The sequence below is a fragment of the Hyperolius riggenbachi genome, chromosome 10, assembly GCF_040937935.1.
Source record: "Hyperolius riggenbachi isolate aHypRig1 chromosome 10, aHypRig1.pri, whole genome shotgun sequence".
Taxonomy (NCBI): domain Eukaryota; kingdom Metazoa; phylum Chordata; class Amphibia; order Anura; family Hyperoliidae; genus Hyperolius; species Hyperolius riggenbachi.
The window spans coordinates 30,246,363-30,272,194 of record NC_090655.1 but is presented as its reverse complement, the minus strand read 5'-3'; the positions used below and the strand labels follow the sequence as shown (position 1 = coordinate 30,272,194).

Here is a 25,832-nt window from a genome sequence, read left to right as displayed (position 1 = left end):
CAGATGAGAGGTAATTGCTATAGCCCTGTAGAACTGACTGCCTTGCGTATTTTGTGTAAGGGGCTTGGAAGCTGAAGAAGTAAGCACCATAGAACTATTCTGTAACCACCTCATACAGTATTGAAATCTGTTTATGCTTATTCTGTTTATGTATTGTTTTTATTTGCACTGGATCAGCCCCATGCGGACTTCAGATTGCCTTCTGATTGTTTGTACAATTTAATAAACAATTAAAATCTTTGAAACTAAAACATTTCAAAAGGGAATTGAAAACAACCAAAACACATTGTTTATACTACAGTAGATGTCCAAAGCCAGAGCTGTCCGATAGCGGACCTGAACTCAGAACTTCCTCACTGCTCTAAAAGATATGCAACAGCATAATAACCATTAAAGAAAAACATGTCTTTGTTACAGCTGATACTAATCCTGCAATAAATCTACAGTGTGTCTACTTCCTGCTTTCAATCTTTCACCTCTTCTACTACTCTGTATTGCTTAACCTCCTTGCCGGTTATCCCGAACTGAGCTCGGTGTAACCTGTGCTGGAGGATTGCTCAGGCCCCGCTGGGCCGATTTTCACAAATTTTTTTTTATTGCACGCAGCTAGCACTTTGCTAGCTGCGTGCATAACTCGATCGACGCCCCCCCCCCCCCCCCAGACCCCTTGCGCAGCCTGGCCAGTCAGTGCCAGGCAGCGCTGAGGGGTGGATCGGGACTTCCTCTGACGTCACAACGTCGATGACGTCATCGCGATCGTTGCCATGGCGACGGGGGAAGCCAAGCAGGAAATCCCGTTCTGAATGGGATTTCCTGCTTGCACAGATCGCCAGAGGCGATCGGAGGGCGTGGGGGGATGCCGCTGCTCAGTGGCTATCATGTAGCTAGCGCTAGGTTAGCTACATGATTTAAAAAAAAATAAAATTTTTTAAAAGTGCTGCGCTGCCCCCTTGCCGCAATAATTGGAACGGCAAGGGGGTTAACTGGCCATACACTACACAATTTGGCCAGATATTATAATTGAGATTACCAGGGCTGTGGAGTCGGTGTTGAGGAGTCGGAGCAATTTTTGGGTACGTGGAGTTGGAGGTTTCATTTAGGCCTTGTAAAGATTGCGTTGGGCTCGCGTGTCCGTCCGCGGCGGGCTTTATTCCGTGCTTTTTTTTAAGCATTAACCAGTGATTTTCTGCACATTCGTTCATTTTTGTGGGCGTTCTTGTAAGCGCTTTTGCAGAACGCTTTCGCCCTTTGATCCAGAAAAATCCGGAAAAAATAAATACAATGTATTTAAAAAAAAAAACGTTCACGTAATCACTTGCCAAAGCGAATTTGTGAGCGTTTTGCGTTTTTCCTATACCTTCCATTGAGGCAAATCGCCTCAAAAATGGCCCAAGCACCACTTTTCTAAGCGGATCACAAACGAACCGTTCAGATATGAACTCTCTCATAGAGAATCATTGCACAAGAGCTTTCAGATCGATTTTGAAAATCGCCTGCGTTTAAAATTTTACAAAAGCGCCTGTAATGTGAACAAGCCCTGGACATTACAATCAACCAACCAAAAACAAACAAACATTGCTGTTCAGTGTTTTGATCATAATTATTATCCTAAATACTCAAATCCACTTCAATTGACAATTCATAAGGCATTTTTTTTAATTGGGCAAATAAATTGTACAGTGTATGCCATAAGATATTAGACAATATTTTTTTCCGTTAATTGAAAATGACAGTTTCAATAGATTTTTGATATAGCCAATGTTTATATTGAATCTAATGTCAAATTTATTGAGACAAAAATATACATCTGTACACTTTTGCTTATATGGCACGTGTGGGATATATGAGAAATGGAGGATGCCATATTTATGCCCTTTTAAGCAATACCAGTTGCCTGGCTATCTTGCTTATCCTTTGCCACAAATACTTTTATCCATAAACCCTGAACAAGTATATGCAGATCAGGTGTTTTTTAAGGGGTCCATACACTGGTCAATTTCAGCCATCGACCGCTCTGATCGAATTGGCTAGAAATGGATGCAGCAGGAAGCATGATCGATCGGCTGATCAATCGATTTCCAGCCAATTTCGATCGATTTGCTCGATCGGTCCGGATGGAAAATCTAGGTCGATCGGCTGCTGGCAGCAGATGGATGGCCCATAGTGTTGCATTGGATCGAATGCTGCAATAATGCTTTTCAATAGATTTCATTCTAAAATCTATTGGGAATCTGTTCCAGGTGTGTGGCACACATCAGATAGATTCCTGTCAGATCCGACCTGACAGGCATCCAATCTATCTGATTGTCGAATCTGCTGCAAATCTATAAGTGTATGGCCACCTTCACATTATTGTCAGATCCGACAAGATTAGCTGCATGCTTGTCTCTGGTGTTAATCAGACACTATTGCAGCCAAATAGACCAGTGGGGCTGCCAGGCAACTGGTATTGTTTAAAAAGAAATACATATGGCAGCCTGCATATTCTTCTTACTATCCTTTAACCGGCTTTAATCAACCCGTCATTAACCCTTACCTGTGCTCTTGCTGACACCTTAGCAATCAAACATCAATGCTAATCTCATTAACATAATATTTATGATAAGGCCAGTTTTTTTTTTTTTTTTACCATATACTGACACTTTACCTTTAAGTCCATTTTGCTCTGCCCCCCCCCCCCCCCCCCCCTCCATTCCTTACATGCTATTCCTTATTCATTGTGTACCCCATGCTGTCACTCTTGTCCATCCTTTTCTGTCCTCCCTGCCACCCCCCCCCCCCCCCCCTTCTGTATTCAGTGTGTGACAGTGTCACCCTACCTGCACCTCAATCTTTTATTCAGTGTGTCTTCCCATCTTCCTCTCCCCCTTACACCCCCATCCCTCTCTCCTCCTATACCTGTGCAGCATTGTGTGAGGTGTAGTGTGTGTGTACCCCAGTCTCCTCTCACCCCCTCCTGTCTCCTCTCTCCCCCTCCCACCCCCAGCTCCCTCTCCCTCCCTCCCTCCCTCTGCCTCCGGAGCTGCTGCATTGCCACCTTGCAGACAGAGGCTGTCAATGGAGCTGGAAAACATTGTGGCCAACACGGTTCTGCTGAAAGCCAGAGAAGGTGAGTGAGAGATGAATCTGGGGGAGGATGGAGAGGGAGAGGGGGGGAGGCTGCTGCTGCTGGCTCCATGCACCGTTGTTCTGCAGCATCACACACACATACAGTCCCCCCCCCCCCCCCCCCCCCCCCATACACGTCTTCATGGCTCAGGCATGATAGGGAATGATGCACAAGCAGCCTTCCATTCCCTGGGAATGGCAACATGAACATGGTATCTATGCCAGGCTCGCAGTGCCATCATAACCTCCTGCATCCCTGGGCTCTGCTATTGGCCTGATGTGTTGTGGGGGTGTCTGCAGCCCCCACCCTGCTCACCAACACATCAGCCTCACAAATGAAGTGTGTGTATGATGCCAGCTTTAACCCTTCAAGGGATCACATTACACCCTCATTTTTTATTATGTTGATCAAATGTATACATTGATGAGGGGGGGGGGGGGGGGGGTTAATCTGTAGAAATGGGGGGGGGGGGGGGGATCCTTAAGCTGCCACTACCTGCAGCATGAAATCAGATCCCTTTCTCCTTCTCTGATCCTCACAACAAAGGTTTTTTTCCCCCTCCTCTCTTGTGCATGAAATGAGGTACCAGGCCTGGAACTCACTGTTCACTGACAGTCACACAGGTGTCTTATAGCAGTTGTATATGATGTGACCAGTTGGAGATGTAAACTCCCCCCTTCTTCCCTCCCCCCCCCCCCCCCCATCCTTTTCCTCCCTGAGATGTTTGATGGCTGTGGGGTCACCGATGGTGGGATCCCAATTCTGTGTCAGTCATCGACCAAGCAGTGTTTTTTTGTTTTTCAATCTACGAGCCTAATCAACATCAATATTATTATTTTTTTACCAATTTTCATCATGTGACATGGAGTCGTACACAGTGGCGTAGCAATAGGGGGTGCAGAGGCTGCGACTGCACCGGGGCCCTCGGACCAGAGGGGCCCACTAGGGACCCTCCTTCATCAATCTTGTTAGCTTTTCATTGGTGCTATGCTGGTGATGAACACCTCTATATGTGTATTGCATAGTGGTGATCCTTAGCAAACTGTTTCCTTACTCTAAAGACACCTCTCTGACACTGCAGGTATCCTTGATAGGTTTTGGGGCATCATACAGAGTACCTGGGGCCCCATGGAAAGCTCACACCGGGGCCCCACGCTCCTTAGTTACGCCACTGGTCGTACATTATATAAGAAAGGGCGCATGTTACACACTGGGATGAGCCGGGCATGCCATGACAGGTCCTCTTGAGTTGTATAATGCAGGTTGAAAAATTTGCTGCATATATTTACTATTTGGTTTATTGAGAGTTCAGTTGAGATGACATTCCCAAATGTCGTGTTATCAGATCCTGAGGACAGTGATTGCCACCAGAGGAGAAAGCGAAAGGGTCTGTTTATAAATATAAGGGTAATTAGGCCACGTTCACTGTGGCTGTTGTATTCCCTGTGATCAGTGCCGGGACAAGGTCCTCCAGCACCCAAGGCTGAGACACCAAAGTGCGCCCCTCAATCCCTCCCACCCCAGCTGTCGCACACTGATTGCTATGAGGGCCCGTTTCCACTAGCGCGAATTCGCATGCAGACAACGCATGCGGATTCGCATAGGCAATACAAGTGGATGGGACTGTTTCCACTTGTCAGTTTTCATTTGCGTTTTTATGTGCAGGATTTTTCTGCACGGTAGACCCTGCAGAATTCGCCTGCGTGTGGAATGCAGGCGAATCGCAGGCAATGTATTTAATAGGGAAATCGCATGCGTTTTTTGCATGCGTTTTTTGCCACGATTTCGCGTGCGATTTCGCATTGAAAGTAATGTAAATTGACACAGGCAGTGACATGGTTAAAATCGCATATACCCTGCCTATGCGAAATCGCATGCGAAATCGCGGCAAAAAACGCATGCGGAATCGCATCCGCATGCGATTTTGTCAGCGGTGATATGCGGCGATTCCGCACCGCACTAGTGGAAACGGGCCCTCCGACTAAGAGGCACCCCAGGGCCCCTCCAACACCTTAATCTCTAGTTATCTGGCTTGTAGTCACTTCCATGTATCTCCTTAGCTTATTTCTTTCTGCTTCCAACACAATTAGGAATGACAGCTGAATGAATTGTGCGCCCCCTCCTACACTGCGCCCTGAGGCTGGAGCCTCTCCAGCCTATGCCTCGGCCCGGCCCTGCCTGTGACAGCAGGACTATAACCAGGGGCGTTACTAGAAATCACTGGGCCCCCCTGCGAAACTTTGGATGGTCTCCCCTCCCCCCTCACTTTCTGCACAGGTAAACTGAGAAGCCATGTTATACAATTGGCCAGTGCACACTTTAATGTGTTTTCCCCATGCAGATAAAAACAGACAGCAGCGAAGCACTGCAGGCATTTTCTCTATCAATGACATTCGCTTCTGTGATAAATCGTGCATGTTTTCACACATACAGACACACATGGGGCTTGAGTCAGTAAACTGTGATAACTCATATCATGGCCGCGCGCAAAACGCGAAAACGCCCGTGATATGAGTTATCACAGTTTTGTGAATCAAGCCCATGGTGTGCAGAAAATGCCTAAAGAAAACTGACAGACAAGTGCGCTCCCAGCCTCAGCTTATTACACTCACTCTGTCCATATGAGATCGAGCAGAACTGGCTCTGCAGACTTCTCCTACAGGACACAGCACTTGGGGAAGGGTAGAGAGGTTGGGGTAGGGCGCTGTACACAAGACCCTGCTGCACATTTAATAGGAACTGTCTACAAATCTTTGTCTACAAAATTGAGTATGATTCCTTATCAGTGGCTAAGCAGATGCAGTCTTTTGAACAATTGTGCAGAGAGCAGAACATTTTTTCTCTCCGTGCCCTTAGTTGTCAGTCTCTCTCCACGGGCCCCCCTGCAGCTTCTGGGGCCCCCTGCGGATGCCTCCCTTGAAGGGTCTATTGTTACGCCCCTGACCACAACCGATTGGGATATGTTAAAGTGTACCTGAGACGAGAAGAAAAAAACTATGGGCCCGTTCTTACTTGGGCAATTTGTGCTAATCGCCGCAAATCGCCCTAAAACAGGAAAAACCCGTGAAATGCAAACGCGTCGCCTGCACCATTTTCAGGCAATTTCCCGGAGATCGTGTTTCACTGCTATAGAAGTGTTCAGTGATTTTTCCACATGAAATTGCGGAAAAATCACTCCTGCAAAACGCTGGTAAAAATCGCCAGCATTTTGTAAGTGTAAATGGGGCCTAATTGGTTAATTGTAGCAAAAATCTGTCAAAATTACAATTGGATGGAAAATTTCGTCCAGACGGGTTGGGGGAGCCACGATAGATGGACAGTCCATAGTGATACACTGAATCGAATGGTGCAAAGCTGCAGTTCAATAGATTTCACGATGAAATTCCTTGTGCCATGTATGGGGGTATTCAATCCATCTCTGATCAGATTCAGATCAGAGAGGGATTGATCTAAAGGTGGCAACACAGCATACAATTAAAAGATCCAATTTTTCACCAATTCGATAATTTTGGTTGGTTGTCCTGAAAAATCGAATTTCCCATTTTTTTTGATGTTTGGAGATTGTACATGTTGGAAATTACAGACCAACTTTATCAAGATTTGTATGGTGCGTGATGGATTGTTGATTACTTGATAAACAGTTCCAATCCATTTTTTTCTGAGCTTTCAATTATTTGATTCATGATTGGGGGAAAATTGAACATAGGTGTGTGTGGTACATTGGTCAGATTTTTGAATTGTTATAATCAGGTCAAAAAAATTGATTGCTATTCTTGAATTGAACAGATATTTAAAAAATTGTATGGTGTGTGGCCACCTTAACTGTGTATGGCCACCTATTCATGTCGATTCCTCCAACTGAGTTCAGACAGCAGCACATTTTTTTTATGTTTGTTTGTTTCTGAACATACCAGTGATTGGTGCATATTGCAGATGTCATTGGATGAAAATGAAACTCGGCTGGGTGAAGCTGATGTGCAATGGAACTTTTAAATGGGGCGCTAAAATCTGGGTACATAGGGTAGATGTTTATTGAAAGTGTGAAGTTCCGACATAACCGTGGGTTTATAAACATGGACAATGGGCAACTGCCATGTATTGTCATATTGGGCAGTGATTTGATGTCGGTAACGCACTGGTTGGGCAGCCCCTGTTCAAGGGATTAACAATTCACTGTGTGGATTTTCCTGGCTGATCGATGTTGTCTTCCTCTACTATGGGAGGTCACCATGCTCACTATCTTCCCTTATTTATGGAACCACCGTTACCAATCAGCCCAGCTACGAGCGTGTATCTCATACCTAAACTTTATTCTGAAATCTAAAATATTTATAAAGCTCTGATTTGTTGTGTTTTGTGGAAGATAAACATATAAAAGAGAAACTGTAAGCAAGGATTGAACGTGTGGTGGCTGCCATGTTTATTTCATTTTAAAGAGGAACTGTAACCAAGGATTGAACTTCATCCAAATCAGTAGCCGATACCCCCTTTCCCACAAGAAATCTTTACCTTTTCTTGAATAGATCATTAGAGACTTCTGTATGGCAGTTATTGTGATTAAACCCCTCCCATAGTGTGATGTCATGACCTAGATCCTGACAGTTTCCTGTCTGTGAGCCTTGTTGTATTGTGGGAACTAACAGCTGTTTACAACTGCCAAGCAACCAGTCTCTCCCTCTGTGGAGATGTATATTTATAAAAATAACAACCTTCTAGCCTTGCCAGCAGTAAAGATGATGGTGTGCAGGCTGATTGTGCATCAAACAACATGAACGAATTACCGTACATTGCAAATATCAATCAATTCTCGATCTCTCTTCTATTTTTTTTTTTTTACTTTGCAATCTATTGATTTAATTTTAAAGACTCTTTTTGGTTCCTAATGCTAGGTACACACCATAGAATTTTCTGTTAGATTTTCTCTTAGATTTACCTGCCAGATAGCTTTTTTCCATGTTGTAGGTAAATCTAACAAGAATCTAACAGAAAATTGTATGGTGTGTACCTAGCATTAAAGAGACTCTGAAGCGAGAATAAATCTCGCTTCAGAGCTCATAGTTAGCAGGGGCATGTGTGCCCCTGCTAAACCGCCGCTATAGCGCCGCTAAACGGGGGTCCCTTCACCCCCAAACCCCCCACTGCGACACTTGGTCGCAGACTTGGTCGCTCCTGGAGGCAGGGCTAACGGCTGCAGCCCTGCCTCCAGTCGCGTCTATCAGCGGCGCATCGCCGCCTCTCCCCCGCCCCTCTCAGTGAAGGAAGACTGAGAGGGGCGGGGGAGAGGCGGAGATACGCCCTGACAGACGCGCGTGAGGCAGGGCTGCAGCGGTTAGCCCTGCCCCAACCAGGAAGCGCTCCCCGGCTGCACCGAGGGGGATTTGGGGGTGAAGGGACCCCCGTTTAGCGGCGCGATAGCGGCGGTTTAGCAGGGGTACACGTGCCCCTGCTAACTATGAGGTCTGAAGCGAGATTTATTCTCGCTTCAGACTCTCTTTAAGCGGACTCCATCTAATAGATTCTAGTAATACAGGTTAGGTTGACTCAAGGATGGATTTATACTTATGCCAACTTAGGACAACCTACTTGTGACTCCCCTTGCAGAAATGGATTAAAATGAAATGGGTCCCTGTCTTTTTTTTTAGTAAGATTTGGTGGGGGCTATCAGCCACCAGGCCCCTAGACTTTCTCCAGGCTCTAGGCAACTGTCTAGAATTGCCTTGTGGATGATCTGGTTCTTCCTCCATGTACAGCAGCCCCCTCCCGTCCAGTGTGAAGCCCCCTCTTCCATGTATAACAGCTCCTAGATTTGCTGAAATATAGTTTCCACTTGTTCAGTCCCAGCTTAGAGTGGCCCAGTAGTGATAGAGATGCAGGGCCAGGTTTGTACTTTTCCTTGCCTAAAGCCTGTTGCTACCAATGGGCTCCCCCCTTCCCCTAAGCCAGGGGTGTCAAATTTAAATACAAAGTGGGCCGAAATTGAACACTGGGACCTAGTCGCGGGTCAACTTCAGTGTCTACTGGCCATCTTCCTCCCTTATAAAGTTTGCAGGTGTCTAATAGCCCCCTCCAACGCCTATACAGTTCCCCAGTGTCTAGTGGCCCCCTCCTTCCCCTATACAGTTCTCTGGTGTCTAGTGGTCCTCCCTCCATTATACAGTTCTCTGGTGTTTAGTGGTCCTGCCTCTCCTGTACAGTTTCCTGGTGTATAGTGGCCCCCACCCTGCCCTATACAGATCCCTAGTTTTAGTGCTTTCCCCCTACCTCCCCCATATGGCTTCCCTTGTGTTCTAGGGCTTAACCTCAAATGTAGCTTCCCTGGTGATCTTGAGTGGGCCAAACATAATGCAAAGTGGGAAAACCACCTGGGAGCCAAATTTCATGGCTCTGAGGGCCAGATTTGGCCCACAGGTCGGAGTTTGACATGTATGCTCTAAGTTGACCTCAACCTGAGTGACCACTAGAGATGGCCCGAACGGTTCGCATGCGAACTTATTTGCGCAAACATCGGTGGTTCGCGTTCGCGATTGAACGCAAACTTTATGTGAGTTCGACCTGCCCCCTATACTACATCATTAGGGTCAACTTTGACCCTCTACGTCACAGTCAGCAGGCACAAGGTAGCCAATTAGGCTACACTCCCTCCTGGAGCCTCCCTCCCCCTTATAAAACGCAGGCAGCGTCAGCCATTTCACTCACTCGTGTAGCTGCAGTAATTAGAGAAGGGAGAGAACCGTGCTGCTGACATAGGGAAAGCTTAGTTAGGCTCTTGTGCAGAGCCGGGACAAGGTCCTCCAGCACCCAAGGCTGAGACACTAAAGTGTGCCCCTCCATCCCTCCCACCCCAGCTGTCACACACTGATTGCTATTAGACTAAGAGGGCCACAGGGCCCACAACCTCCCCAACACCTTAATATCTAGTTATATGGCTTGCAGTCACTGCTATGTATCCCCTTTTCTTATTTCTTTCTGCTTCATACACAATTAGGAATGACAACTGAATGAATTGTGCGCCCCCTCCTACACTGCGCCCTGAGACTGGAGCCTCTCCAGCCTATGCCTCGGCCCGGCCCTGCTCTTGTGTTAGGCTTGTTAGGTTGCTCCTTCTTGCTGATCTTTTTGCTAAAAAGCACTCCTCATTTTTTGGTGTGTGTCCCACAGACACTTGTGCTGCATATACAGCCTTGCTAATTGATAGTGTGTGTGCCACTGCCAGGCCCAGCACATTCAGTGACTACCTGTGTGTGTGACAGGCAGCTGTACATTTGTAATACCAACCACTGCATACCCACCTGTTGTTCAGTTCACCTACCTACCTACGTGACCGCACGCAGTGTCACTGCACCTGTTCACGGTACCTGTGTGTGTGTGTGATGGGTGCGCATTTGTAATACCAATCACTGCATACCCACCTGTTCAGTGCACCTACCTACCTACGTGACCGCACGCAGTGTCACTGCACATGTTCACGGTACCTGTGTGTGTGTGTGTGTGACTGCTGCACATTTGTAATACCAATCACTGCATGCCCACCTGTTCAGTGCACCTACCTACCTACGTCAGTGCACGCAGTGTCACTGCACCTGTTCACAGTAACTGTGTGTGTGACAGCTGCACATTTGTAATACCAATCACTGCATACCCACCTGTTCAGTGCACCTACCTACCTACGTGAGTGCACGCAGTGTTAATACCACCAGTCACTGCACCTGTTCATGGTACCTGTGTGTGTGACAGCTGCAAATTTGTAATACCAGTGATTGCATAATTGTTCACATTACCTGTGTGACCAGACGCTGTGTAATATACCAGTCCGTGCATACCTGTTAAAGGGGAACTGAAGAGAGAGGTATATGGAGGCTGTCATGTTTATTTACTTTTAATCAATACCAGTTGCCTGGCAGCCCTGCTGGTCTATTTCTCTGCAGTAGTATCTGATTAAAACCAGAAACAAGCATGCAGCTAGTCTTGTCAGATCTGACTTATAAGTCTGAACTACTGAAACACCTGATCTGCTGCATGCTTGTTCAGGGGCTATGGCTAATAGTATTAGAGGCAAAGGATCAGCAGGGCTGCCAGGCAACTGGTATTGTCTAAAAGGAAATAAACATGACAGCCTCCATATACCTCTCTCTTCAGTTCCCCTTTAACTGCACCTGTGTGACAGCTGCACATTGTATTGTAATACCAGTCAATGCATACCTTTCACTGCACCTGTGTGACTGCACATTGTATAAGTCAAGTCAGTGCATACCTTTCACTTCATCCCCCCGATATGGGCAAAACAGATAGAGGCAGGCCACCCGGCAGGTCTTTTCGAGGTCGTGCTGATGTGATTTCGTGCGGCCTTGGACCAAAGTACAGTGACAAACACTGGTCCACATGACAGCCCAGGGGCCCCAGGTCTCTCTCACTCACTGGGGCCCCCAAACCACCATGCGACACCTAGAGGGAAGTGCGGGCATGCCCTGGACCTCTCACCTCCAGGGAACTCACCCCACCACCTCTAAACTGAATGCCAACTGCAACAAACACAATTGCTAACTTCCAGCCAGAGCAATATCCTGCCTCTATCTGGCCAGCAGACGCCAGTCAGCCAATCAGGTGCACTGTCATACACCCTTTGCCTGCTGTACCATACCTAGCAGGAATTACATAGATTAGCATTCAGGTGGGAGGCTTCGGTTGGACGCAATCATGAATTGCGTCGTTTACAGGGACGCCCCGTGTAGGCACATCTCCCACACGATCCCCTCCCTAACCACTCACCTGTCAACCGCATCCTAGAAGCTGCAAAAAATAAATTTAAAATCACAAACACTAGTCCACATGACAGCCCAGGGGCCCCAGGTCTCTCTCACTCACTGGGGCCCCCAAACCACCATGCGACACCTAGAGGGAAGTGCGGGCAAGCCCTGGACCTCTCACCTCCAGGGAACTCACCCCACCACCTCTAAACTGAATGCCAACTGCAACAAACAGAATTGCTAACTTCCAGCCAGAGCAATATCCTGCCTCTATCTGGCCAGCAGACGCCAGTCAGCCAATCAGGTGCACTGTCATACACCCTTTGCCTGCTGTACCATACCTAGCAGGAATTACATAGATTAGCATTCAGGTGGGAGGCTTCGGTTGGACGCAATCGTGAATTGCGTCGTTTACAGGGACGTCCCGTGTACTGGGCTGTCATGTGGACCAGTGTTTGTGATTTTAAATTTATTTTTTGCAGCTTCTAGGATGCGGTTGACAGGTGAGTGGTTAGGGAGGGGACCGTGTGGGAGATGTGCCTACACGGGGCGTCCCTGTAAACGACGCAATTCACGATTGCGTCCAACCGAAGCCTCCCACCTGAATGCTAATCTATGTAATTCCTGCTAGGTATGGTACAGCAGGCAAAGGGTGTATGACAGTGCACCTGATTGGCTGACTGGCGTCTGCTGGCCAGATAGAGGCAGGATATTGCTCTGACCAAAGTACAGTGCTCAGAAGAAGGCACATCCCATCAACTCCCAAGATTGTCAGGACGTGGTTGACTATTTAACACAGAACACCTTATCTTCCGCAGCCACCAGCTCTACTACAAGCACCACATCCGCTGCATTTGACACTTCGCAGAAGTTATTTGGTGGGGAATTAACTGATTCACAGACATTATTGTTACAACCAGATGAAGGCGCTAAACAAGTTACACCACCTCATATGTCTGAGTTAGGCGACACTATGGACGTAACGTGTTAGGATGACGAAGATGAAGTACCTGCTGTTGGTGCAGTTTATGAGGTGTCTGAGGCAAGCAAAGCTGGGGAGGATGATTATGATGATACGGATGCCATGTGGGATCCTAAGAGACAAGATGACCAAGGGGACAGTTCACAGGGGGAGTCAGAGAGGAGTAGGAGGAGACGAGTTGTTGAAAGAAGCAGGGGGAGCTTGTCTTCAGAAACAGCTGGTGGCAGTGTCCGGTGCCATGTATCGCCACCTATGGACAGCCAGCCAACATGCCCTTCAACGTCAGCTGCTGATGCCACCATAGTGCCATCACCCCAGGGGGGCTAAGCGGTTTGGAAATTTTTTAGTATGTCTGCCTTAGATCAGAGCAATGCCATCTGTTCTCTCTGCCGCCAAAAATTGAGCCGTGGAAAGGCCAACAGCCACGTAGGGACAACTGCCTTACGAAGGCACATGGAGAAAAGGCACAAACTGCAATGGGAAGAGCACCAGAGGAAAAGCAGCACACAAAAGCAAAGCCACCCTCCTTCTCCTCTTCCTCCTTCAGGTGCATCATCTTCTGCCGCTTTCTCCCTTGCACCTTCACAATCACAGCCACCCTCCTCCACTCCGCCTCTCACCTTGAGCGGTTCCTGCTCCTCTGCCCACAGCAGCAGCCAGGTGTCTGTGAGGGAAATCTTTGAGCGGAAGAAGCCAATGTCTGCCAGTCACCCCCTTGCCCGGCGTCTGACAGCTGGCTTGGCGGAACTGTTAGCTCGCCAGCTGTTATCATACTGGGCAGCACGGTGGCGTAGTGGTTAGCTCTCTCGCCTTGCAGCACTGGGTCCCTGGTTCGAACCCAGCCAGGGCACTTTCTGCAAAGAGTTTGTATGTTCTCTCCGTGTCTGTGTGGGTTTCCTCTGGGCACTCTGGTTTCCTCCCACATTCCAAAAACATACAGATAAGTTAATTGGCTCCCTCTAAAAAAAATAATAAAAAAAAATAAAAAATTAGCCCTAGACTACAATACATACACTACATAATATAGACATATGGCAATGGTAGGGGTTAGATTGTGAGCTCCTTTGAGGGACAGTTAGTGACAAGATATATATATATATATATATATATATATACTGTACAGCGCTGCGTAATATGTCAGCGCTATATAAATACTAAATAATAATAATAATATTAGCTGGTGGACTCTGAGGCCTTCCGAAAATTTGTGGCCATTGGGACACCGCATTGGAAGATACCAGGCCGCAATTATTTCTCAAAAGGCGATACCCAAACTGTACCGTGAAGTTGAAAGGCAAGTGGTGTCATCTCTGGCACACAGCGTTGGGTCAAGGGTCCACCTGACCACGGATGCCTGGTCTGCCAAGCACGGTCAGGGCAGGTACATTACTTACATAGCCCATTGGGTCAACCTGGTGACCGCTGGCAAGCACGGAGTATGTGGCTGTGCAGCAGACCTAGTTGTGACACTTCCACGGCTTGCAGGCAGACCTGCTGCCACCTCCTCTCCTCCTGCTACATCCTCTTCGCTGTCGTCCTACTCCTCCTCCTTGGCTGAGTGGCAGTTCAACTCTACTGGTGCTGCGATCTCCTCTCCAGCTACACAGCCCCAGCTCCCCAGGGCCTATGCTGTATGCCAGGTACGACAGCGTCATGCCATCTTAGACATGTGTTGCCTCAAAACGGAGAGTCACACTGGAGCAGCTCTCCTGGCTGCTCTTAACAAACAGGTGGATCAGTGGCTGACCCCGCACCAACTGGAGATCGGCAACGTGGTGTGTGACAACGGCAGCAATCTCATTTCGGCTTTGAATTTGGGATAGTTGACACATGTTCCCTGCATGGCACATGTGCTGAATCTCATAATTCAGAGATTTGTGTCTAAGTACCCAGGCTTACAGGACGTCCTAAAGCAGTCCAGGAAGGTGTGTGGGCATTTCAGACAGTCTTACACGGCCATGGCATGCTTTGCCGATATTCAGTGGAGAAACAACTTGCTGGTGAGAGGCTTGATTTGCCATAGCACGACTCACTGGAATTCGACCCTCCTGATGTTCAACCGCCTGCTACAACAGGAGAAAGCCGTCAAACAGTATCGCTACAACTACAGTCAAAGGACACACTCTGGGGAGATGGGGATGTTCTGGCCGAAGTACTGGACACTCATGCGAAATGCCTGCAGGCTCATGCGGCCGTTTGAGGAGGTGACAAGCCTGGTGAATCGCAGTAAAGGCGCCATTTGATCCCATATGCTTTCTTCCTGGAACGTGCCGTGCGTAGAGTGGTGGATCAAGCTGCGGAGGAGCAGGAAGAGGAACATGAGGAAGAGTTCTGGGATCAATTCTCATCAGAACCAGATGTTTCCTCAACACTTGCGGCAGCACAGAGGGGGAGGAGGAGGAAGAATCGTGTGGGCAAGAGGAGTCAGATCATGAGGAAGGTGTTGTTTTGGAGGAGGAGGAGGTAGAAGAACAACCGTAGCAGGCATCGCAGGGGGCTTGTGCTGCTCAACTTTCCCGTGGTATTGTTCGTGGCTGGGGGGAGGAGGAGGACTTAGCTGACATCACTGAGGAAGAGCAAGAGGAGATGGATAGTACGTCTGCATCCAACTTTGTGCAGATGGCATCTTTTATGCTGTCCAGCCTGTTGAGGGACCCCCGTATAAAAAAAATCAAGGGGAATGAGCTGTACTGGGTGGCCACACTACTAGACCCTCGGTATAGGCACAAAGTGGCGGAGATGTTTCCAACTCACCTGAAGGCAGAAAGGATGCAGCACTTACAGAACAAGCTGGCAATTATACTTTACAGTGCGTTTAAGGGTGATGTCACAGCACAAAGGAATAAAGGTACCACTGCCAGTAATCCTTCTCCCATGTCCACGTAGACAAGGACTGGATGTTCTAGCGATCTCATGGTGATGTCGGACATTCGGACACTCTTTAGTCCAATGCCTCGCCTTAGCCCTTCGGGATCCACCCTCCACCAACGCCTGGACCGGCAGGTAGCTAACTACCTGGCCTTAAGTGTGGATGTAGACACTGTGAGTAGCGATGAACCCTTGGACTACTGGGTAGAGATGGGAAGTTCGGATCTTTTCAATGATCCGGATGATTCGAATCGGATCATTGAAGAGATCCGGATCTTTGATCCGAATCTCGGATCATTTTACTAATGAAGCATTCGGGGGTGAAATGACTAGCAGGACAGAAGGGGAGGAGGGTGGACACACAGAGAAGGGGAGAAGATGGACAGAGGGCAGGGAGTGGACAGAGAAGGGAGGAGGGACGAGCAGAGAACAGAAATGTTTTCTTGCACACAATACCCACATGCTGCAATCATATGCTTTTACATATATTTCACCTACATGTTCATCTGTATACCTTGAATGGAAATGTCGCACAGTGAAAGAAAGCATTCCCCAAAGATAAGTGCAGCTGTTTAGTGCCGAGTGCAGGAGGAGCATATTGCACAGCAATCACAGTGCCTGCAAAGTTACTGAGCTGTGCTGAGCTGAGCCAAAAGTTTCCAATGTGTTCACTGCACAACTAGGAGCAGACAGCCTATAATGAACAGCACATTATAGCCAGTATGTGTGCTCTACACATATCTGGCAGTGGCACCCATGTCCCCTCTACCTGTTCCTGCAAGGCTGGCTCCCCTGAGTCCCCTCCAACAGAGCGATCCATCTCTGCTCTGCTTCCAGGACCCCACTGCCCGCTGAGAGGGGGCGTGTCGCTCCTGGCCCCGCCCCTTTTGCGATCCGAATCACTCATTTTGATGATTCGGATGATTCGACTCACAAAATAGATTCGGATCAAAGATCCGAATCGTTCATGATCCGGACAACACTACTACTGGGTGCGCAGGCTTGACCTGTGGCCAGAGCTGTCACAATTTGCCATCCAACTTCTGTCTTGCCCTGCCTCAAGCGTCCTGTCAGAAAGGACTTTCAGCGCAACTGGAGGCATTGTCACTGAGAAGAGAAGTCGTCTAAGTCAAAAAAGTGTTCAGTACCTCACCTTTATCAAAATTAATGAGGCATGGATCCCGGAGGGCTACTGCCCGCCCGAAGACTAAGTCAGTCCCCAGACTCCCCACATACAGCATCTCTGCCTGGATGCCGTGTCACTGGCTGCCTGCCCCAAGACTAAGTCGCTCCCCAGTGCCACACAGCATCTCTGCCTGCAGGCCGCTTGCCTTCTCTGCCACCACCAACAGGGTCCAGGACTCCAGGCGGATTCCTGAATTTTTAAGGCATTGCTTCATAAAGAAGCAATGATCGCCGGCTATATGAGTGTCTGGGGGGGGGGGGGGGGGGGGGCACACCCAAGATAATAAGGTCGTTGCTTCATTGTGGACAGACCAAATTCGGTCAGCTGGATAGTCACTGTTGTTCTGTCATTGAGCTACCACAGCCCGGCGACCATATGGGCTTGAAAACCGCCATGGCCTACACTCTCGCCATAGTGCGCACCAGTCCAGCACGGCCGTCACTACACAAACAGCTGTGTGCGGTGCGTTACACAGTGAGTTTGGTCTGTCAGTACTCTAATTACACTCCCTGATTGATGCATACACACGCAAGATGTTTTAAAGCACTTTAGGCCTCCAATTTAGCATGCAATGTGATTTCTGCCCTTAAAACGCTGCTTTGCGTCAAATCCAGATTTTTCTACGGGACTTTTGGCGTCTATCCCACTCCGCCATGCAAAAACTCAGATGTTAGACCCCTTGAAACATCTTTTCCATCACTTTTCTGGCCAGCATAAATGTTTCTAGTTTTCAAAGTTCGCATCCCCATTGAAGTCTATTGCGAAGGTTCGCGTTCGAGGTTTGCGAACCGAAAATCGGAGGTTTGAGCCATCTCTAGTGACTACACTGTTTTAGGCTTTTATGGTGAGTTCCTGGCAAAATAGTGTTACGTAACGTGAACTTAAAGTAGAAAAAGAAATAACCCATTTACTTACCTTCGGCTTCTTCCAGCACCCTGAAGTCTTCCTGGCCCCTCACCGTCATCCCGTGCTCAGCCGTTTCTCTGCTGTCCCCCTGCGTAGTCTGGCCAAATGACGAATTGTCCAGTCGTCCAGTCGATGCGCATGCGCGGCCAGCTACTCTATCATGCTGCCATGGCCGGGAGCATGCGTAGTAGCAATTTTTGCTTACAGGGCAAGCGCAGGGGGCTGCGCATCCAGCATTGGAGGGGGTTACTGGAGGAATGGGGGGGTGCAGGATGATGGATGATGGGGAGGGACCAGGAAGACGTCAGGGGGCTGGAAGAAGCCCAGGTAAGTAAATGGGCTTTTTTTTTTTTACTTTTACTCCTTTAAAGGACACCTGCAGTGAGAGGGATATGGAGGCTGTCATATTTATTTCCGTTTAAATCATGCACAATGCCTCGCTGTCCTGCTGATCCTCTCAGAGCCATAAACCCTGAACAAGCATGCCTATCCAGTGCTCTGACTGAAGTGTGCCCAATGCGAACATCAGACAAAATATTAGATACTTACCTAAGAAGACTGAAGCTTCTGGATCCTCCAGAGGTGTCCCTCGTCCTCCTGGCCCCCACCATTGCCTCGTGCATATCACCGAAAGTAAATAAATATGACAACAGCTGGTTGGATTGCTCATCACAACCGTCCTCTTTATGCACAAGCACGAGTACGGCCGCGCCATGGCTGTGCCCGTGGGGTTGCAGCATGGCTGCGCTCGTGCATGAAGAGGAGTGAGGTTGCGATCTTCAGAAGTGTCCTGGGGAGCCACGGTGGCTGGAAGGAGGAGGTGGGAAGCCTAAAGGGCCCAGAGGCTTCCCTCTTCCTAGGTAAGTATCTCATTTTTTGCCTCTTGTTTGCCTTGTGTTCTCTTGAAGTCTCACTGGATTAGCCTAATGGGGCTCCCTCTCCAGTAATCTGTCCAGCTGCGCTCTTTTGTGCATTTGCGGCCTGGCCATGGGCAAACCCCTTGTCGTGCTCCCTGCACAATAGTACTGTGCAGGCGCCCAACACTCTCGGATACAGAAGCGTGGAGTGAACGTGCGCGCAGCCAGGCTACGCATGGGCTGAAGAGCGTGACCGGCAAGATTACCAGGGGCCATAGCACAAGAATGGAGAGGACGGCGAGGGTGCCTATGCCCCTTATGGGGCTGGAGGAAGCCTCAGGTAAGTATAAATACAGCCATTAACGACGTCTCAGGTACGCTTTAAAGCAACAGGAGTCTTTTGGAGGGACAGTCCCTCTTTGGGAACCTAATCCCTCTGTCTCTTTTTTTTCTCATTTGTCCCTCTTTCAAGACTGTTGTACAGATCTGTGTAAATGTGTTTTTCTACTAAAAATGTTTTTATTGAATATAAGCTTTACTCCCATCATTTTTATTAATATATAATATTTATTTTTGTTAAAGAGAATCCGTAACAAAAATTGCATCCTGTTTTTTATCATCCTACAAGTTCCAAAAGCTATTCTAATGTGTTCTAGCTTACTGCAGCACTTTCTACTATCACAGTCTCTGTAATAAATCAATGTATCTTTCCCCTGTCAGACTTGTCGGCCTGTGTCTGGAAGGCTGCCAAGTTCTTCAGTGTTGTGGTTCTGCTATGAACTCCCCCTTCCAGGCCCCTCTCTGCACACTGCCTGTGTATTATTTAGGATTAGAGCAGCTTCTCTCTTCTCTCTTACCTTTTACAAGCTGGATAAATCATCCTCTGAGCTGGCTGGGCTTTCACATAGTGAGGAATTACAAACAAGGGCAAAGCTGTTTGCAGGAAGAAAAGAGCAGCCTGAAACTTCAGTGCATGGGGGAAAGAAACACACAAATGATCTCTTGAGATTCAAAAGTAAGGCTGTATACAGCCTGCTTGTGTATGGATGTATTTTCTATGTGTGGCCATACTGTACATCAACCTACTTCCTGTTTTGGTGGCCATTTTGTTTGTTTACAAACAAACTTTTTAAAACTGTTTTTAACCACTTTTAATGCGGCGAGGAGCGGCGAAATTGTGACAGAGGGTAATAGGAGATGTCCCCTAACGCACTGGTATGTTTACTTTTGAGCGATTTTAACAATACAGATTCTCTTTAAAGGAAAATGAACCAGGATAAAAAGAACAAGTGTGGTTTGAATTATAAAATAACATAATTTTCTTATGAAATCTTTTTGGTATGTGTGACAATGTGTGAGTAGAGGGCGTGAATAAGGGTGTGGCAGGGGTGTGGCTTAAGTTTCCCTCTTTCTTATCTCAAAAAGTTGGGAGTTATGCGGGTGTGCATTACCATTGCTTGGCTTCTGTGTTTACTGACACAGCACCAGGCACATTTCCCACGGTGCGTGTAACAGTTCTGTTAGGGCCCTAAAGGCAGGGAACACACTAGGCAGAAACGCTAGCATTGCGGAAAACGCAGGTATTTGGGTATCTTTGAAAAAAACAAAACATAGCCCTTATGTTTATGACTAGGTGGGGGGGATGTTTGGGGAGGGGCAGCAGTGTAGCAGTCTGGAGTAGGGTTGATAGAAACTCAGCGTTCCACAGACAAACACTGAATTTTGCTTTCCAATTTTTGTGTGCCAAAGGCATTTTCTATTGACGTCAATGTGGTCAATAGTTCTGCCGATGTGAATTGGCTTCTGAAACAAGAATTTTCGGCAAACATGGCCTTAACACAATGATTAGGAAAGTGAAAATTGGCTTCTGAAACAAGAAATTTCTGCAAACAGTGACGGCAACAATATGGCCACTGGGGAATCCCCAGTCTCTGGAGGCCACGTTAGAGTGGCAGAACGAGCAGTTTTCCACATGGACATGGACCCCCCTCTCATGTGCAAAAACACATGTTCTGCCACTCCAGGAAATCCCCGGCGGCCATTTTGTTGAGATCACTATGGGCCAAAAATGTGTGTTTTAGAAGCCAGTTTTCACTTTCCTAGCCATTGTGTTAAAGGAAACCTAAAGGTGTGAAAAAAATGAGTTTCACTTACGTGGGGCTACTACTAGCCCCCTGCAGCTGTCCTGTGCTCTCATCGGTCCTCAACGATCCTCCGTTCCCCCACCGCAGGTAGAAGCCCTAGGTAAGTGAAACTCATTTTTTTTCATGCCTTTAGGTTTCCTTTAATGCTGTGTTTGCTGAAAATTCTTGTTTCCGAAGCCAATTTTCGCATTGGCAGAACGGAACGCGGTATTCGAAACAGTGTAATTGTGATTTTACATGGAACGGCCGACTTCCAATGCAATAATCAGAATTTGGAATTGTTCTGATTCCGGGACCTCCTCTCTAGTCTGGAGAAAGGCATTTAAAAAAGTGATTTTACATCAACTAGCCATTGCAAACACACAGGCCTCAATTCACGAAGGGTTGTTTGGTAAAAATAAAAGGTCTGTAAAATGCCACATTTGGTATTTTAGACTTCTTTTTGCAAGTTCAAGATTTTCGCACATGTGGGGATAGTTTGGTAATTTACAAAAAAAAAAATGACTTCAATTCACTAAGGCCTGTTTGGTGAAAAGTAGAAGGCCAATCAGCTGTGGAGCGGGTCTCTGCAGCAAGCTGTGTTCTGTTACTACGGTGATGTTCTCCCACTTCTGAGTTGTGGTGATTCTTCTGATACGAGTGGTCTGCCATGAACCGTTCCTTTGCAAGTTTGCAAGTTGCCGCTTGTGACAGCGTGCAAGTGTAAAAGCCATCCCTGGTGTTACTTTAGATCTTCATGCCTCCACTAATCCCTCTGATTCTCTGTATCAGTCTTTACATGTGCGCATCTAAAGGGTTATGGGGGAAACTTCAATGAATGTGCTCATCCTGCATTTGTAGTGTTTTCTTTATTTTGTAATATTCTGCCCAGCAATACATTGGTACTAATGGGGTATGTACCCGTATTTTTTGGACTATAAGACGCGCCTCACCATAAAACGCACCTAAGTTAAGAGGACAAAAACCAGGGGAAATCTTGTGGATTATGCCCCTTTGTACCTTATGCCCCCTTACACCTCTTGTCAGTATTCAAATATACCAGCACTCTCAGTTCAAAAAACTCTTTTTATTGAGCTGACATATCCACAAAAAAACCACAATTGGAAACAATTGTCGTTTTTTTGTGGATATGTCAGCTCAATAAAAAGAGCGTGATTTTTTGAACTGAGAGTGCTGGTATATTTGAATACTGACTTTGCTTAGTGGTTTGCCTATGCCACAATACCAAGCACCCAACTTTTTATGGTGTGCCCAACCACAACTTTCTATACTTACACCTCTTGTGTCTCCCTGTGTCCCCCTTGTGTCCTCCTGTGTCCCCCATGTGTCCGCCTCTGTCCTACTTGTGTCCTCCCCTATGCCCCTTTGTGTCCTCCGTTTGTCCCCCTCTGTTCTCCTCTACACAGGCACAGTACAGGGAGTCCCCGACAGTGTTGCCAACTCATCTCTTTAAATACTGACACATATGAATTATACAGGTTTTGTGGCTAGGTAGATGCAGTTAAGGCACTGGTAATGTGCAAATAGCCCCAGAACCTGTAGAACTTAAAGGTGTCAGTAATTAAAGGGATGAGTTGGCAACACTGGTCCCCGACATTGTGGCGGGCTGGAGGTTCGTATTGTCAGGCGTTCACCAGTCAGGAACTCCCTACATTTGGACTATAAGACGCAGTGATTTTTTCCCCCCACTTTTGGGGGAGAAAAAGTGAGTCTTATAGTCCAAGAAATACAGTACTTAGATAAGAGTGGCTTCTCCTATTGGCTGTCTCCTTGGCCTTTTCCTTTTACCGAATGGCTGATTGTTAGTTATTGGCAGCTCCAGGCTGGAGGTAAAATACTGAACGTCTCTCTTGTTTTCCCGAATGCTCTAATCTTTGTGAATTGACATTGATTGAGGTGTTTACCACACAAGTCTGTCATTTTTCTCACTAGTCGGTAATATTACTTTTCCATGCGGTATAAGACTTAGTGAATTGAAATTTGACCAGATGTTTGGTAAAATCAGCTGTATTCTGCATTACAGAATGTGGTAATGCACAGTAAATTGAGCTCACAGTTTAAAACACAGCCACTGGATAACCATTTACACCTTCAAAGCAGACCAGAACTCTGAACTCCCTCTCTGCTCTTAAAGATAAGCAGCAGCATTATTATTATTTATATAACACCAACATATTACGCAGCGCTGTACAGAGTATATTGTCTCGTCACTTAACTGTCCCTCAGAGAGGCTCACAATCTAGTCCCTACCATAGTCATATGTCTACAGTATGTATGGTGTAGTGTATGTATCATAGACTAAGGCCAATTTAGGGGAAAGCCAATTCAGTTATTTGTATGTTTTTGAGATGTGGAAGGAAAACCAGAGTGCCTGGAAGAAACCCACACAAACACGAGGAGAAAACATACAAACTCCTTGCAGATGTTGACCTGGTTGAGATTTGAACCGTGGACCCAGCGCTGCAAGTCACTGTGCTGCCCATCACTACGCCACCGTGCACCAGCATAATAACCTTTAACCACTTAAGGACCACGGGCTTAAACCCCCCTAAAGACCAGGCCATTTTTCACTAAATAGGCCACTGCAGCTTTAAGGCCTCGCTGCAGGGCCGTACAACTCAGCACAGAAGTGATTGCCCCGTCCCCTTTTTTCTGCCCACCAACATAGCTTTCTGTTGGTGGAGTCTGACCGCTCCCCCATGTTTATTTTTTTTATAAATATTTATTTGATTATTTTATACATTTTTACTATTTTTTTTTCACCACCCCTCCCTCCCCCCTCCCCCCGTCAGCCAATCACTGTGATCAGCTGTCATAGGCTTCAGCCTATGACAGCCGATCACTCCAGTGTCTCCTAGGGGGACTGCCGTGTCACACGACTATCCCCAGTACAGTGCTGCCTTAGATCGCAGCGCTGTACACTGTTATTATTGCGCCGTCTAACAGTCCCTAGCGGCGATCGCCGCTGGAAGGCTGATGATGGAGCAGAGCTCCATCATTCAAGCAGGGATGCGCGAGCATCGCCTGCAAACACTGCCTGAGGACTGATCGGCGTTAGGCGGTCCTGGAGCTGCCGCTGCGTCCACGCCAATTGGCGTGGAGCGGTCCTGTAAAGGTTAAAGATAAAACATTCATTTGTTACAGCTGATATAAATCATGCAATAACTCTGCAGTGGGATCAAATTACTTATGCTTAGTCATAGATGAGGGGGAATAAGACAGGCTAAACTCTCTAAATACATACAGGATGCATTTCTCTATGTTTAATTTCTGTCCTGTGCAAGAGTTAAGATCCACTTGAAGTTAGTTCTACATAACTCCAGTTGTAATGAAATTCTGTCTCTCCAGGGGGCGGTGGAAAACGTAAGGGTAAGAGCAAGAAGTGGAAGGAAATTCTGAGGTTTCCACACATCAGCCAGTGTGAAGAACTGCGCAGAACCATAGGTAAGCCATACGATTTGCGGCCTCCGAGGTGAGCAGAGAAAACAGCAGACACATCTTTGAAGCATCAGCATCTCCTGTAATTCACAATATTCACAATTTTATAATAATATAATTGTCTCTACATACTCAGTGCTAGACTTTTTGGAAGCAGGAAATTTGGGCGCCCATCGGCTAATAGACGATTTGGGCTCCCCATAGGCGCTAATGCAAATATAGGCTATTAGCGCCCAAAGCAGAAATTTGGGCGCTCAATCATTATCGTTATGAAAATGAGTGACAATATTATAGTTTTCAATTTTTTATCGTTTTGAACATTATGATATTAGTAAGGGGGGTTTTAGAGTTAAGCGTCAGGAAGTAGGTTTTAAGGTTAGGTGTCAGGAAGGGGGGTTTAGGGTTAGGCATCAGGAAGGGGGGTTTTAGGGTCAGGCGTCAGGAAGGGGGGGTTTTAGGGATAGATGACAGGATGGGGGGTTTTAGGGTTAGGCAGCAGGAAGGAGGTTTTAAGGTTAGGCATCAGGAAGGGGGGTTTAGTGTTAGGCGTCAGGAAGGAGGTTTTAACCTCCTTGCCGGTTATCCCAAGCTCAGCTCGGGGTAACCTGTGCAGGAGGATTTCTCAGGCCCCGCTGGGCCGATTTTCACAATTTTTTTTTATTGCACGCAGCTAGCACTTTGCTAGCTGCGTGCATATCCCGCTCGCCGCCAATTCGCCGCAATCCGCCAATCAGTGCCAGGCAGCGCTGAGGGGTGGATCGGTATTCCCTCTGACGTCCCGACGTCCATGACATCATCCCGCCCTGTCGCCATGGCGACAGGGGAGGCCGAGCAGGAAATCCCTTTCTGAACGGGATTTCCTGCTTGCAAAGATTGCCGGCGGCGATCGAAGTAGGTAGGAGGATGCCGCTTGTCAGCGGCTATCATGTAGCTAGCGCTAGGCTAGCTACATGAATTAAAAAAAAAAAAATTAAAAGTGCTGCGCCGCCCCCTTGCCGACAAAATTGGAACGGCAAGGGGGTTATGGTTAGGTGTCAGGAAGGGGGTTTTAGGGTTAGGCATCAGGAAGGAGGTTTTAAGGTTAGGCATCAGGAAGGAGGGTTTAGGGTTAGGAATCAGGAAGATGGGTTTTAGGGTTAAGCGTCAGGAAGGGGGTTTTAGGGTTAGATGACAGGATGGAGGGTTTTAGAGTTAGGCATCAGGAAGGGGGTTATATGGTTAGGCATCAGGAAGGAGGTTTTAAGGTTAGGCGTCAGGAAGGGGGGTTTAGTGTTAGGCGTCAGGAAGGAGGTTTTAAGGTTAGGTGTCAGGAAGGGGGTTTTAGGGTTAGGCGTCAGGAAGGAGGGTTTAGGGTTAGGTGTCAGGAAGGGGGGTTTTAGGGTTAAGCGTCAGGAAGGGGGTTTTAGGGTTAGATGACAGGATGGGGGGTTTTAGAGTTAGGTTTCATGAAGGGGGGTTATAAGGTTAGGCATCAGGAAGGGGGGTTTTAGGGTTAGGCATCAGGAAGGGGGGTTTAAGGTTTAGGAATCAATAAGGGTTTTTTTTTAGTGTCAGGCATCAGGAAGGGGCGATTTAGGGTTAGACGTCGGAGGGGGGGG

General features: G+C 47.4%; 1 protein-coding gene across 2 annotated transcripts in view; it reads left to right on the top strand.

The window, feature by feature from the left end:
• The first annotated feature begins 2,846 nt into the window (after positions 1–2,846).
• GRK5 (G protein-coupled receptor kinase 5) overlaps positions 2,847–25,832 on the top strand; it is a 62,153-nt gene continuing 39,167 nt past the window's right edge. The window contains exons 1-2 of one of the 2 annotated variants that reach the window (XM_068258861.1): positions 2,847–3,109; positions 24,145–24,240. In XM_068258861.1, coding sequence (XP_068114962.1) covers positions 3,058–3,109; positions 24,145–24,240 — 148 coding nt within the window. In that variant the 5' untranslated portion in view covers positions 2,847–3,057. Of the gene's footprint in view, positions 3,110–24,144; positions 24,241–25,832 lie in introns of those variants that run through there. The other variant, XM_068258862.1, reaches the window with a different exon arrangement.